This window comes from Camellia sinensis, chromosome 8 (genome assembly GCF_055761805.1).
Source record: "Camellia sinensis isolate YWXY chromosome 8, ASM5576180v1, whole genome shotgun sequence".
NCBI lineage: Eukaryota > Viridiplantae > Streptophyta > Magnoliopsida > Ericales > Theaceae > Camellia > Camellia sinensis.
In genome coordinates this window covers 57434884-57449126 of record NC_138968.1, presented here as the reverse complement: position 1 = coordinate 57449126, position 14243 = coordinate 57434884, and the positions used below count along the sequence as shown (strand labels likewise).

Genomic DNA, 14243 nt, shown 5'->3' with positions numbered 1-14243 from the left:
CACTGATAGAAAGTTGAACACGCAGCCCAAACTTCAAATTTTCTGAACACGCAGCCCAGTTAAATAGTGAGCACGCAGCCCACACTGATAGAAAGTTGAACACGCAGCCCAAACTTTAAAATTTTCTGAACACGCAGCCCAGATAGATAGTGAACACGCAGTCCACAATTTAACTGAAAGTTGAACACGCAGCCCAAACTTCAAATTTTCTGAACACGCAGCCCAGATAGATAGTGAACACGCAGCCCACAATTTAACTGAAAGTTGAACACGCAGCCCAAACTTCAAATTTTCTGAACACGCAGCCCAGATAGATAGTGAACACGCAGCCCACAATTTAACTGAAAGTTGAACGCGCAGCCCAAACTTCAAATTTTCTGAACACGCAGCCCAGATAGATAGTGAACACGCAGCCCACACTGATAGAAAGTTGAACACGCAGCCCAAACTTCAAATTTTCTGAACACGCAGCCCAGTTAAATAGTGAACACGCAGCCCACACTGATAGAAAGTTGAACACGCAGCCCAAACTTTAAAATTTTCTGAACACGCAGCCCAGATAGATAGTGAACACGCAGCCCACAGTTTAACTGAAAGTTGAACACGCAGCCCAAACTTCAAATTTTCTGAACACGCAGCCCAGATAGATAGTGAACACGCAGCCCACAATTTAACTGAAAGTTGAACACGCAGCCCACACTTCAAATTTTCTGAACACGCAGCCCAGATAGATAGTGAACACGCAGCCCACAATTTAACTGAAAGTTGAACACGCAGCCCACACTAGTATTTGCATGTAGCTTATTTCACTTCATCGGCATACAGCCCATTTCATCTCATTGGAACATAGCCCATTTCATCTCATTGGAACACAGCCCATTTCATCTCATTGGCACACAGCCCAGTTCATCTCATTGGCATATAGCCCATCTCATCTCATTGGCACACAGCCCATTCATCTCATCGGCACACAGCCCATTTCATCTCATTGGCACACAGCCCATTTCATTTCATTGGCACACAGCCCATTTCATTTCATTGGCACACAGCCCATTTCATCTCATTGGCACACAGCCCATTTCATTTCATTGGCACACAGCCCATTTCATTTCATTGGCATACAGCCCATCTCATCTCATTGGCACACAGCCCATTTCATTTCATTGGCATACAGCCCATCTCATCTCATTGGCACACAGCCCATTTCATCTCATTGGCACACAGCCCAGTTCATTTCATTGGCACACAGCCCATTTCATTTCATTGGCATACAGCCCATTTCATTTCATTGGCACACAGCCCATTTCATTTCATTGGCACACAGCCCATTTCATTTTATTATTGACACATGTATTCATTCTGAATGCAGGTTGGTTCCCGCAGTGTGCGGGGGTATGGTTCCACCATCGCACGGGACTGGTACGCCGAGCTCCCGGAGGGTGTCCGAGACTTGGTAGATTTGGCAGGATTCGGGCCTTTCTGCGTCGGGTTGTCACGTTGTCCTGCCAGGAGGACACTGATGGCAGCCATGGTAGAGAGATGGTGGGACACCACCAACTCCTTTCATTTCTCTGCTACCGGGGATATGACCATGACCCCTTTTGACTTCGCTGTGTTGACTAGCTTAGACATCGGAGGTTGGTCCATCCCCTATGATGAGGACATGGGCGAGTGGGAGGCCGCCTGGATGTATTTATTGGGGGCTCACCCGCCTGTTGACAGGGTTTCTGGGAGAGTCCGATACACTTGGTTCTCTTCCCACTTCCGGCAGACGGAGATGGTGCCTGAGACTCCCGAGGAGACGAAGCAGTACGCCCGTGGTTTCCTTATGTTCCTCTTCGGGACTACCCTGTTCGCCGATAGAGGGAACACAGTTGGGTTATATCTGCTGAGCGCTCTGGTTGACCTATCACAGGTCCATCGGTATGATTGGGGTGGCGCCGGCCTGGCTACCCTTTACTTTTATATGAGCGCGACCTCCCGCGGGCGGGGCGATTTACTTGGCGGCTACTGGAGAGCCTGGGAGGTACTTTTCTGTCCCCTTGATTTACATTTCTGCTTCTCATTACTTGTACATTGCACTCACAGCGCACTTTTACAGTCTGTATTTTGCTCTCAGCATTTCGTACTTACATTATGCACTGCTTTTCTCAGCTATGGGTCTATGTATACTTTCCATCATTAGCCCCAGAGCTGGAGGTGGCAGGGATTCCCATGACCCCATATTCATTGGTGTTCGAGGGCCCGCACCAGCCGAGACCTCGAGAGACCCTCCTTAACCTGCGACAGTACTTTGACACTGTGCGACATTCAGAGGTACCTCAGAACTTTCAGTTCCTTTCATTCTCATCTTTGATTTGCTCTGTATATTCTCGACTTCTGATTGGTTTATGCATTTATCATCCGCAGATCACATGGCAGCCCTGGGTGCCCCTGGGTGATGGTCTCCGACTTCAGTATACCGGAGGGTCAGACATCTCCCAGTATAGGGTCCTGCTCGAAGGGCCGGTTGGCAGGGTATGGTTCCTGGGGGAACGCTTTCTGCGCCAGGTATGGGGGTATCTTTCTCAGGATCCTCCCGCAGTACCCCCAGCCAGTATGCGGACTGCTGACAGGCTCTCTTACTCGGAGGTAGTCGGTGCCATGCTGGGTAGTGATGCTTTACTACACATTGAGGAGGGGGACTACGCCACTTACCGTCACATATATTTGATGCCTCCATTGACGGGAGCTCATATCCCGATGATGAGGCCTGCCGGTATGTCATCCTCGGGCCAGGCTCAGGCTCGGGCTGCAGACGCCCCTTCTACTAGCAGGGCTGGTACATCTAGAGGTAGGAGTAGACCGGTTCCTCCGGTTCCGTCGACTTATCCTCATCCTGGATGGCCAGATATGCCGACTAAGTTGATGGCGTGGCAGTATGGGGCTATTTCCCCGACTCCGATCCCGCTAGAGCCTCCGATGCCCAGTGATCGATACGCTATTGATCCTGACTCACCGCTGGTATGCCCCACTGTTTTTCATTCATCATTTAGATGTTTAGACGTTCTTTTGTTCACTGATGATTATGAACTCATTTTTGCAGCCACCGCGAGGGTACATGGAGGAGGTGGTTGGACTGGTGGCCACACTCGAGGGCATGGTCCTGCGTAGGGAGGCACAGTTGTCTGTTGCGGGCATTCAGGTACCCTTCAGTTTTCTGGCATTTATCATACTTCTGATGACATGCTGATTTCTACTGCATCGATAGACTACTTGTGTAGAGCACATCTGACACACACCCCACTTGTACACTGTATTTACATGCACCCACTTCACGTAGCCTCTGCTTGTATCTGCATCTGATGTATATATTTGGACTGATGCATTTAAATTGAACTCTTTGTTTTCAGATGCCTTCATGGTCCGGTCAGCCGCAGGGCAGGCCACCTGGGCCTCCTTGGGGAGCTGGGCCATCTGGGCCTTTTCAGGGGGCGGGGTCATCTCGGCCTTCCCGAGGAGCCGGGCCATCTAGGCCTTTTCGAGGAGCTCGAGGAGGGCCTGTCCGCAGACGCAGGGCTCACGTTGTGGAGGTGGAGCCTGATGAGGAGGAGGAGGATGCTGAGGAGGAGGAGGAGGCTACCGATCGTCAGTCAGAGACATCTGCTGAGGAGGGGGGCTCCGGTTTTGGCTCGGGGAATAGAGTCGAGGCTGAGGGGGATCCTGAGGATGACAGCTCCGACTCAGATGATGATGATGGTGCGGAGGTTGTCCCGCAGAAGAGGATGAGGAGTGCTTCTCGTTCCCGCTCCCGAGGACTTTGATGCTGTTGTTTCCTGCTTTATTTTTCTTTTTGCTAGTAGTTTGTAGCACTTTGCACATTGTTAGGCAGTTTTATTTTTTGTAAAACTTGTACCTTTGTTTGTTGTAAAGCATGATGAAATGAAATAGCTTTTGAAAAGGTATTTGTATTTTAAGCATCGTATCGCATCATTTATTTTGCACAAGAATGAAATTGAATGGTAATGCGCATTGTGTAATCACCAAGTCAGGTAGTGAACCGACGCAACAAACTAAGCAACGCAACTTACTAAGATATAACAGGACCTTAGGAAGTTTACAACTCGATAAGCAAAATGCAACAACGTTAATCAACGCAAATAATCAAGACTTAAACAAAGATTGCTTAAACAGAGAGCAATGACTCAAAAAAACACGAAACACGTCCGCTCGACAAACAACTCGATAAGCAAAACAACAACTCGATAAACAAAACTACAACTTGATAAACAAAGCTCAGCAATAACAGAGTGTACTTCGGACGATCCGGGCATCGGAACGCATCCGAAATGAAGGCCTTTGACTCTCCCGTTGCATGGAAATGTTTGAAACTTTCCTCAAAGGGTAAAACAGGGCTAAGGGGATACACTGCAGCATTGCCGGCCATCCTTGGGAGCCGGCCGGCCATTTTTGTGGAGAGAGAAAGCTGGCCGGCCAGTTTCTGAAAAAGTAAATGGCTGGCCAGCCAGAAAAGATGGCCGGCCGGCCAGCTATTCCTGCAGCCTCCCGATTTTTGACACGTGTCCCCGTGAATAGTGTTTTTCCTTCTATAAAAGCCTCAACTTCGGGAACATTCATTTCATCTTAGTTTTAGACAAAGATGGAGGCATTTCTCGCAGAAAATGTCACATCTTGGATCTCTTCTCTAGATGGCTCGGAAAAGTTGAATTTCCGGGGTTTCGACTTGAATGCACTATTCACGCTGAGCCGTACTCCGCTACATTTCCCTTTTCTCCATGCCGCGGCAAGGTTCTGGAATCCAGTGACGCATGTTTTTAGCTTTGGCGGCCAAGAGATATGCCCCACTTTCGAAGATTTTCAGGTTTTGATGGAGTCTGAGTGCTCTGAAGTGATCTTGCCTCAGCTCCGTTTCGGTCACGCCCAGGCTTTAGGGCGGATGTGTGGGCTCACGGCGCATGATGCTCGATCTCTAACCTGCAGTGGGGAACTGGACATCCTCGGCTTGATCCACCGTTTTTCCGACGCCGATGACCGCAGCAACCATTATTTGCAGGGTTTCCGACAACACGCCCTCTGCTTATGTTTGTTGTCTCACTTTCTGCTTTCCTCGGGCTTCGGCGGGGCTAGCATTCGCCTGATTGAAGTCGCCCAAGGTTTGAGAGAAGGGAAGAGTTGTATTGCCATGACCTTGGCCGAGACACTGATGGGCTTAGATTCTGTCTATCGCCGGGAGGCGACTAGGTTTGCTGGGAGTCCACTGCTGCTACAGGTAATGTTTCCCACCCAACCTTACATATATATTTGCTCACATCACTCGACCCTCAGGCTCGTTTTTTTCTCACAAAAACCCTTGTCTTACTTTTCTCTCATCGTACATCTCTCTGTTCTTTATTCTCTCATTTTCTATCCCTCCCCTAGGTATGGTTAATGGACAAGTTGCAGGTTGTGGACTCTTGCCCGGCCTATTCAGCTCGAGGCTACTTCTTTCGGCAGCGCCTAGTCAATGCTCTTGACGAAAGGTGGTGGTTCGATTGGATGTGCAATTTGTCCGCAGACGGCATTGCTTGGCGTTGCCCTTGGCTCAACCTCCCGGCAATGAGCTATAGTATGTCTCGGCTGATTGGGATCCAATTGATTGGTCTAACCCACTGCGTATTCTATTTTCCGTTCCGGTTTCTGCGTTAGTTTGGTCATGATCAGACCTGCCCACCGGAGGGGATTGAGTACCCAGCCGCTTTCCCGGTCCGGGGTGCACATCTTGCCCGATATGCCACGGCATGGAGGACTAGAGAGCTCCTGGCCCCTGCTTCCACTTTCAGTTGCACTTTGTCCGATGAGTGCTTGGATTGGCTCAATGAAGAGGCACAGGTTGGGCCTAGCTTGGCATCGGATGCTTCGTCCAGCTCTGGGAGGGGACGCAGAGATACTTGATTCAACTATGCCCCAAATTTATTGCTTATTTAGTATTTTCAAGTTTTCTTTATGAATGTACCAAAAAAAGCAACCTCGATTGTAATGCAAGAGCAGGAGAACTCTATTTTGAAATCAATGAAATTGAAAGTTGTGGTACTGAAAATTTTCCGCTTTTGGTCCAAAAATGGTCGTAGTCGTAAAAAGATTGATTTGAACAAAGTCAACTTTTATTAAAACTTTTCAAAACTATTTTCGATGTGGATCAGAATTGGACACGCCGAAAATCTGTCACTGAGATGCACAACCCCAGATCCCTGCAACTAGAAAGTTGCCCCTAGTCTGAAGAACAATGCAGCACTGCAAAGCAACGGAAAGTTGCCCCTTGTCTGAGTAACTTTGCACCGTCGCGGCAACGGAAAGTTGCCCCTAGTTTGAACAGCACTGTACCGGAGATCACGATAAATACTGATGGATAAAGATGACTGAGATGATCAAAATGGACAGAGTTGATCGGGGAAAGGTTTATGGCTGAACTTCAAGGTGAAGTTGCCTACGTATCCCAAAGATGGGAATCAAGCCTTACGTAGTTCAGGCTTAGGTTCGCTCGAGTATTTTCACTCTCCTTTTGCGCTCTAACTTTTGCCAAGGCCGCCCTTTGCGGGTTTTCAACCTTGCGAGCTCAGTTTTTATATTTTCTAATTTTTTTGTGCCCTGATTTTTGCCTAGGTCGCCCTTTCGGGTTTTCGGCCTAGCGAGCCTCTCAAGGATAGTATTTCTTCAACTTGTCCATATTGATCGGTTGTGAGAACTCCAAGCCATCTAGATCCATCAGAACCACAGCTCCACCTGACCAGATAGCTTTGATGATGTAAGGACCAGTCCAATTAGGTTTGAACTTGCCCCTTGGGTCGTGGATGGGAGCTCGCTTGTCTTTGAGCACCAAATCTCCTTCTTTCAAATTCCTGGACTTAACCTTCTTGTTGAAAGCCCGGGCAATTCTGCGTTGATAGCCTTGGATGTGGTACAGTGCTTTCAGTCTTCTTTCATCAAAGAGCATGAGTTCTTCGAATCTGCTTTGCTGCCAATCTGTTTCGGCTATCTGGCATTCAGCCAATACTCGTAACGATGGGACCTCAATCTCAATGGGTAGAACAGCCTCCATTCCATAGACCAATGAATATGGAGTTGCTCCAGTAGAAGTTCTGATTGAAGTCCTGTAGCCCCACAAAGCAAATGGCAGCTTGTCTGGCCAATCTCGATAGGTTTCCACCATCTTCTGCAGTATATGCTTGATATTCTTGTTGGCGGCCTCAACCGCTCCGTTGGTCTGCGGCCGGTATGTAGATGACTTATGAAAAGCCACATTGTATTTCTCCAACAAGTCTATCACTTCTTTCTTGAAGTGGGAACCATTATCTGAAATTATCTCGTTTGGCACCCCGTAGCGACAGATGATGTTGTTTCTAATGAACTTTGCGACGTGCGACGCCTTCAACACCGCGTATGATTGGGCCTCGACCCACTTTGTGAAATAATCTATCGCTACCAGGATAAACTCATGCCCGTTTGACCCCTTCGGGGTAACAGCTCCGATCACATCAATTCCCCAGACTGAAAAAGGCCACGGCGAAGTCATGTTGTACAGTTTTGACGGCGGGATGTTCATGCGGTTTGCATGAATTTGACACTTGTGGCATCGCTGAACAAAGCTAATACAATCCTCCTCCATGGTCGACCAGTAGTAGCCCTGTCTGAGGATCTTTCTGGCCAGCATTACTCCATTCATGTGTGCACCGCACTCCCCCCCATGGATGGCTTCCATCAGGCGTTTTGACTCTTCAGCTTCTACACAGAGCTTATGCATTCCCAGATGACCCCTTTTGTACAGCTTTCCCCCGTAGATAATGAACTGAGCAGCCATTCTTCTGATGGCCCTCTTATCCTTGGCGTTTGCCCCTAGTGGATATGTCTCCTTTTCCAAGAAGTTTCAGATGTCGTAATACCAGGGGTTGTCGTCTTGAACCTCGTCTATGGCGGAAATCGACTCGTATGCTGGTACAAACTTTTGATCAATAATGACTGGACGCATCCGGACTCCGGACGGGATGTCTATCATAGAAGATAGAGTTGCTAATGAATCTGCAAACCTGTTGTTCTCTCTTACGAGGTGGGTGAAATTTAGCTTCTCAAACCGAGGAATTAACAAATCCAAGGTTTGGTGGTAGATTATCATCCTTTCCTCTTTGACTTTCCAATCTCCTTTTGCTTGAGACACAACAAGGTTCGAGTCCCCAATGACGTCCAACCGTCTTGCCCCTAGTTCTAGGGCTGCTTCCAGGCCAGCAATACATGCCTCATACTCTGCTTCATTGTTGGAAACTTTGAACCGGAGCTTGAATGCTAAAGGGATACGGGAATCATCAGGTGCTATCAGCAACACCCCTATCCCATACCCATATTGGTTTGACACTCCGTCAAAGTACATCGTCCAAGTTTCATCTTCGACGTGCAAAATGGCTTCATCTGGGAATAGATACTCAACCGGGTGGTCGGCAAGGAACTCCGCTACCGCTCTGCCTTTTACTGACTTGCGCGTTACATACTTCAAATCAAATTCAGAGAGCAACAGCAGCCAGCGAGCCAGCCTACCCGTAAGTGCTGGTTTCTCGAAAAGATATTTGATGGGATCCAAACGCGAAACCAACATTACAGAGTGGGCTAACATGTAATGCCGCAGCTTCCTGGTTGCCCATACCAAGGCCAAACAAGCCTTCTCCAGCGGTGTATAGCGGGTCTCGTAATCTAGCATCTTTTTGCTCAGATAGTATATGGCCCTTTCCACTTTGTCTTCCGACTCCTGCGCGAGCATGCAGCCCATGGTAGTCTCAGTTACCGAAAGGTACAGTATCAACGGTCTCCCCGGTTCTGGTGGTGACAACACGGGTGGGTTCTGTAAATACTCTTTGATCTGCTCAAAAGCTGCTTGACATCGGCCGTCCCACTGGAATTTCTTTCCTTTCTTCAGGAGACCAAAAAGTGGTTCACAAGTCAAGGTTAATTTAGAAATAAACCGTCTTATGAATTGCACTTTACCTAGAAAGCCTCGCACCTCCTTTTCAGTCCTTGGTGGTGGCATTTCTAAGATGGCCTTGATTTTGGAAGGGTCGACCTCGATGCCCCTTTGTGTGATCAGAAACCCTAGCATCTTCCCTGCTGTAACACCAAACGTGCATTTCTGGGGATTCAGTCGCAGCCGAAACTCTTTGATCCTTTGAAAGAATTTTTGTAAGGCGGTGTAGTGGCCCTCTCTATCTTTGGACTTGACAATCATGTCGTCCACATACACTTCGACCTCTTTATGGATCATATCATGCAATATTGTAGTTGCTGCCCGTTGATACGTAGCTCCAGCATTTTTCAACCTGAATGGTATCACTCGATAACAATATGTCCCCCACGGGGTAGTGAACGCAGTCTTCTCCTGGTCTTCGGGTGCCATTACTATCTGATTATAGCCTGAGAAACCATCCATAAACGAAAGCAAGGCGTGTCCTGCCGTGAAATCCACCAATTCATCGATGTGTGGCAAGGGAAAGTCGTCCTTCGGACTGGCCTTGTTCAAATCTCTGAAGTCTACACAGACCCGAATTCTGCCATCCTTCTTTGGCACCGGAACAATATTGGCCAACCAAGTTGGATATTCAGATACCAGCAGGAACCCTGCGTCAATTTGCTTGGTGACCTCTTCCTTAATTTTGAGGGCCCAGTCCAGGCGAATCCTTCTGAGTTTCTGTTTGACAGGGCGGGCCTCGGGGTCAAGAGGGATCCGGTGCTGTACAATCTCAGGATCGATTCCAAGCATGTCTTCGTAGGACCACGCGAAAACATTTTTGAAATCTTTTAATAAAGCGACTAAGCGCTCGCGCTCCTCCGAAGACAACGTGGACCCGATCTGGACCAGCCGCGGGTCCTTCTCAGTACCAACATTCACAGTAGTGATTTCATCCATTAAAGGTTTAACAAATCTTTCCTGCTCTTGATCAATTAATCGTTGCAAAACTGGGGGAATTTCTTCCTCGTTGTTTTCATCAAAATTTTGAAAATCCTGATTTAAGCAATAAATCAAAGGCACAGAAAAATACTCGGAAACCACATCCACATCATTCTCATTAAATACTTCCAAGCCGTCAGATTCCTCTGTTACAACGGACTCAAAAGAAAATGAAAAAGACGACCTAGACAGGACTGTGGCATCCGGGTTATCACCCCCAGGAATACCGGACTCAGACTCAGTCGAGCTGGAATCTGATTCTGACGCACAAGATTCGATAGAATCAGATTCCGGCTCACTACCTGACCCGGAACTGCTAGATAAAAAGCCTTCTTCATATTGCCAAATGAGAGAAGGTGCGATAGATGCATCCAAGATCGGCGCTGGAAAGCCCGCAGCTATTTCATCTCCAATCACAGAAACCGAAGAGTTATCCCCCAAGCACTCTTGGCCGATCGGAGGATCTGATAGTAGACTCGCCAGTGCTACCCCCATTTCAAGCTCTGTGCTCTCAGGATCCACTGCTTCACATTGCTCAACCTTAGTTGGTGGGTCTGTCTGCGCTTCGGCAACGTCATCCCCAGATAGTTGTATGTCGAAGAAGATTTCAAAACCAGGCACGCGCTTCCCCTCCGCGTTTAGCCATGGCTCCGGGAAGCCGCAGAATGGAAAATCTTCCCCCTCCCGGACGAAGCGTCCGTTTAGGGTACCCCAGATGGGCCTGTGCATTAACTCAAATGGCTTACCGGCCTTCTTTGCTCTGGCCCTTCCGGCCATTTCTTTTCCTTTCCTCACCCAATCTTCTTTGGTGGGCAGATAACCCAGTCCAAAGGTGTGAGGGTTGTGTGGCACTTCGGCCAACACTGAGACGCCCTTCCGGCCGCTACTCCCTAATCCCATCCCGGGAGTATGTTTTAGCTTGTTCATGAGGTAGATAGATTGAGCACTAACGTACATACCCTCATTCATAGCCATGACATTCTGAACCACTTGAGCCTCGGCCAAAGTGAACCCCGACAAAAACACATCCTCTGTGCCGTGTTCGATTTCCAAGACGGGTGTGGACACCTCCGGCGGCGGATGGATTGATGAATTCCCAAAAACGATTGCTACCCCTTTCCCGTGGGGGTACTTTAGCATCTGATGTAGAGTGGAAGAGACTGCTTTGACCTGGTGCAACCACGGTCGCCCCAAAAGTAGGTTAAAGGTTGCGGGAACGTCCAAGATATGAAATTCGATGCTCTGTTGTCCTGGACCAACCTTGGTTTGAATTTTAACAGTCCCCATCACTTCTCTGCTGGTATTGTCGTATGCTCTAATCACTTGGGTGGTTGGGATGAAGTCCACGGGTTTTAACCCGATTGCATATGCCGTTCTGGTTGGGCAGACATTAATCGCAGACCCGGTATCAACAAGAACCACCGGTATCCACTTATCTCTACATTCCACAGAAATATAGAGAGGTTTGTTATGACTTGTGCCCTCAGGCGGTAGCTCCTTGTCCGAAAAGGTTAATGCCAGGGAACCTCCTCCCGGAAAAACCAGCCCAACCAGCTGTTCAGGCGTGGTGTCTATGGAGAGTTTGGATTTGTCCATGGCAGATAGGACAGCTTCTCTGTGTACTCGTGATGCCATTAGCAGTCCCCAGATGGAGATGTCTGCTTGTGTCTTCTTTAACTGTTTCAGCACAGCTTCCTCTTTAATCTGCTTCTCTTTCTGTTTCTCCGCTTCCCTATCCTTCCCGGATGCCTCGGGTTGGTCCAGATGTGGGGGTTTGAAGTACCGCCCACTTCTCGTCATATGGTCAACCTCATCGAGGTACCAAGTATCATCCGGCTGGCCACTTCCCCAGTCTTCATCGGTGTGGGCAAGACACAGGTCGTCATCTTCCCACCACATTCCGCTGGCAACCAACAGACACCTGTCTGGCTCCGGTCCACTCGCACTCTCAGTGCTCTCTGTCCATATGCTCGCAGCATTGTCTGTCTTCGTGCACACAGCACTTTCAGTCCCCTCAGGGCCCTTTGCCTTCCTGGCTCTCTCAGTAGCCTCAAACTTTTCTTGTTCCAACTGCATCGGTACAGCTGGTTGTTTAACAATTCCTGTATCTACAATGCCCATGTCTTGAGCGGAATTCTTAACACCGGCGATACAACTTGACTTTCGGCCATTCCGGCCACAACTGATACTTCCGCCCCTGCCGGGCTCTGTTCTGGTTGGGCTTCCCCCACTGCATCTGGTTGATCCTCGAGCCATCCAGTGGCCTCCTCTGATCCCTCATAATCATACCAGTTGATTGACGTATCCTTCAGTTCCTGGTCATCTAAAAATTGCAGGTTAGCGAAGTCCTCCTCTACGGCTGTCAGATCATCTGCCCATAGCCCAGATCCATCCCCCCGGATCATGCATAGCTCTCCTGTCTCTGGCAATTCTACGCTTAGCCCAATTCGGCTCGTTGATAGGATGTACTTGCTTGGATTATAGGCTCCCCCAGCAAAATTCTGTCCAGTCCCAGATTCAACAATCTCATTCTCTCCCAAAATCTGCCCTGCCCTGTCTTCGACGGTCACCACCATTGGTTCTGGTTGGGTTTTAGAGATGTCCACCATGCACAAGAAGTCTGTGCAGTCGGGGAGGAGCACCTCTGGCTTGGGTAGGTGGGTGGGCGTAATATAGATGCTAGGATCGTAAGATGAGACCCCAGTCTGGATAAAATTAATTCTTTTGGGAGGGGGAGGTTGGTTATGTGGTGGGAGAGGGTTGGTTGTGACATTGGGTTTATCAGGAGGCGCGATCACCTGTTTGTCAATAAGATCCTGGATCTCATGACGCAATCTGTAACAACGGTCGGTGTCGTGACCGTGTTGTTGGTGATACGCGCAGTACTTTGACGGGTCATAAGAGGGGGGGAGTGGATTCGGTAATGGTTTTGGCTCCAGGGGTTTTAAATAATTTTTCCTGATCAATATTCCCAGAACTTTGGTCAGAGGCATATATAGTGGGGTAAAGGTTCTTTGGCCTCGTGGTTGGAATCGGTTGTTTTGTGTGTTGCTTCCGGACGCGCCGGAGAATGGTGTGGCAGTCATGGGCCTTGGAGGGGGAGGGGGAGTGGTGGTGACCATACTAACTTCCGAGGCTCTCGTATTTGCAGCGCCACTCGGGCCTGCATTGTTGTTGCGGTTGAAGGTCCTCCTCGGTTGTTCTCTGTCGTGGTCAAACAGACCTTGTTTCATTGCATCTTCGATTTGCACCCCCATATCATGTAAATCTGCGAAAGTAGGAAAGGGGACTACAATCATTCTCTACATCAACTTCGGGTGGAGATTGCGCACAATCATCCGGATTTGATCTTTGTCAGTGGGCCTTAAGGTCATCATTGACGCCTTCGCCCTCCACCGGATCACAAAGTCCGAGAAAGTTTCCTTGGGCTCTTGCCTTGTCGTTTCGAGATCACGAGTTGTGATCTAGATCTGAGTGTTGTATGAATATTGCGTGACAAAGGCCTCAGCCATCTCATCCCAATTCTTCTTCACTTCATCTTGTAATCTTGCGTACCAATGGGAGGCCACACCCGACAGGGTTCGGCCGAATAGTGAGAGCTTCTGTGGTCGTGTTACGCCCATTGGCCGCAAGATGTCTGCAAACAGTCGGATATGGACCATGGGGTCGCCGGACCCATCAAAGCGGTCGATTTGTGGCATTTTGAACCTATCGGGGAGTGTTACGGCCTCCTCGGTATATCCATCTTCGATATCCGGCATAGCCTTGACCCCTTGGGATTTCTTGAAGAGCTTCTCCAATTTGCTCAATTTCAGAGCTGTATGATCAACCTCGACCTCGAATGGAGAGTCCGGGTGATTGGGTGTATGGACCTTGGACAGTTGTGGTGGAAGCGGGGGCGGAGCTGGCCCCGTTGGAAGATTTGTGTCCTCTTGCAGATTTTGGATAGTCGGCACAGTATTCTGGGTATTCGGAGGAGCGTTCTGAACAGCAGGTGTCTGCTCAGGTAATGGGGCCCCTGCCGGAGGAGGAATTTGGTGTGAAGCAGATGCTGTATTCTGTTGTTGCAGTCTGGTAATCAGCTCAGCCTGCTGGGTCATAATTTCGGCCTGTTGCTTAGCGAGTTCATCCCGGCGAACGGCATCCTGCTGCATGGCCCGCATGGTTTCCTGCATTTGGCGCATCATTTCCTCAACTCCTGTTGGTGCCGTCATACTATTTTGATTTGTCTGAACTACTGGCAGATCTGTCTCAATGGGGATCTCAGTCCAACTGTCCA

The 14243-nt window shown here is 48.9% G+C and overlaps 1 protein-coding gene and 1 long non-coding RNA gene across 2 annotated transcripts; both read left to right on the top strand.

The window, feature by feature from the left end:
• The first annotated feature begins 1908 nt into the window (after positions 1–1908).
• On the top strand, positions 1909–2919 carry LOC145796542 (uncharacterized). Its single transcript, XR_014337013.1, has 3 exons — positions 1909–2026; positions 2155–2316; positions 2410–2919. It is a non-coding gene; the product is annotated as an uncharacterized LOC145796542 (long non-coding RNA).
• Positions 2920–3066: 147 nt separating this feature from the next.
• Positions 3067–3906, top strand: LOC145796541 (uncharacterized). Its single transcript, XM_082881765.1, has 2 exons — positions 3067–3184; positions 3393–3906. The coding sequence occupies exons 1-2, from the start codon at positions 3068–3070 to the stop codon at positions 3801–3803; spliced, it is 528 nt and encodes a 175-aa protein (XP_082737891.1). The 5' UTR covers position 3067; the 3' UTR covers positions 3804–3906.
• The last annotated feature ends 10337 nt before the right edge of the window (positions 3907–14243 follow it).

Bases quoted from the DNA above. Each gene is read 5' to 3' on its own strand.
- LOC145796541 (XM_082881765.1), top strand. From the start codon at position 3,068: ATGAACTCATTTTTGCAGCCACCGCGAGGGTACATGGAGGAGGTGGTT. The intron at 3,185-3,392 runs GTACCCTTCAGT...CTTTGTTTTCAG, and splicing joins TGTCTGTTGCGGGCATTCAG to ATGCCTTCATGGTCCGGTCA.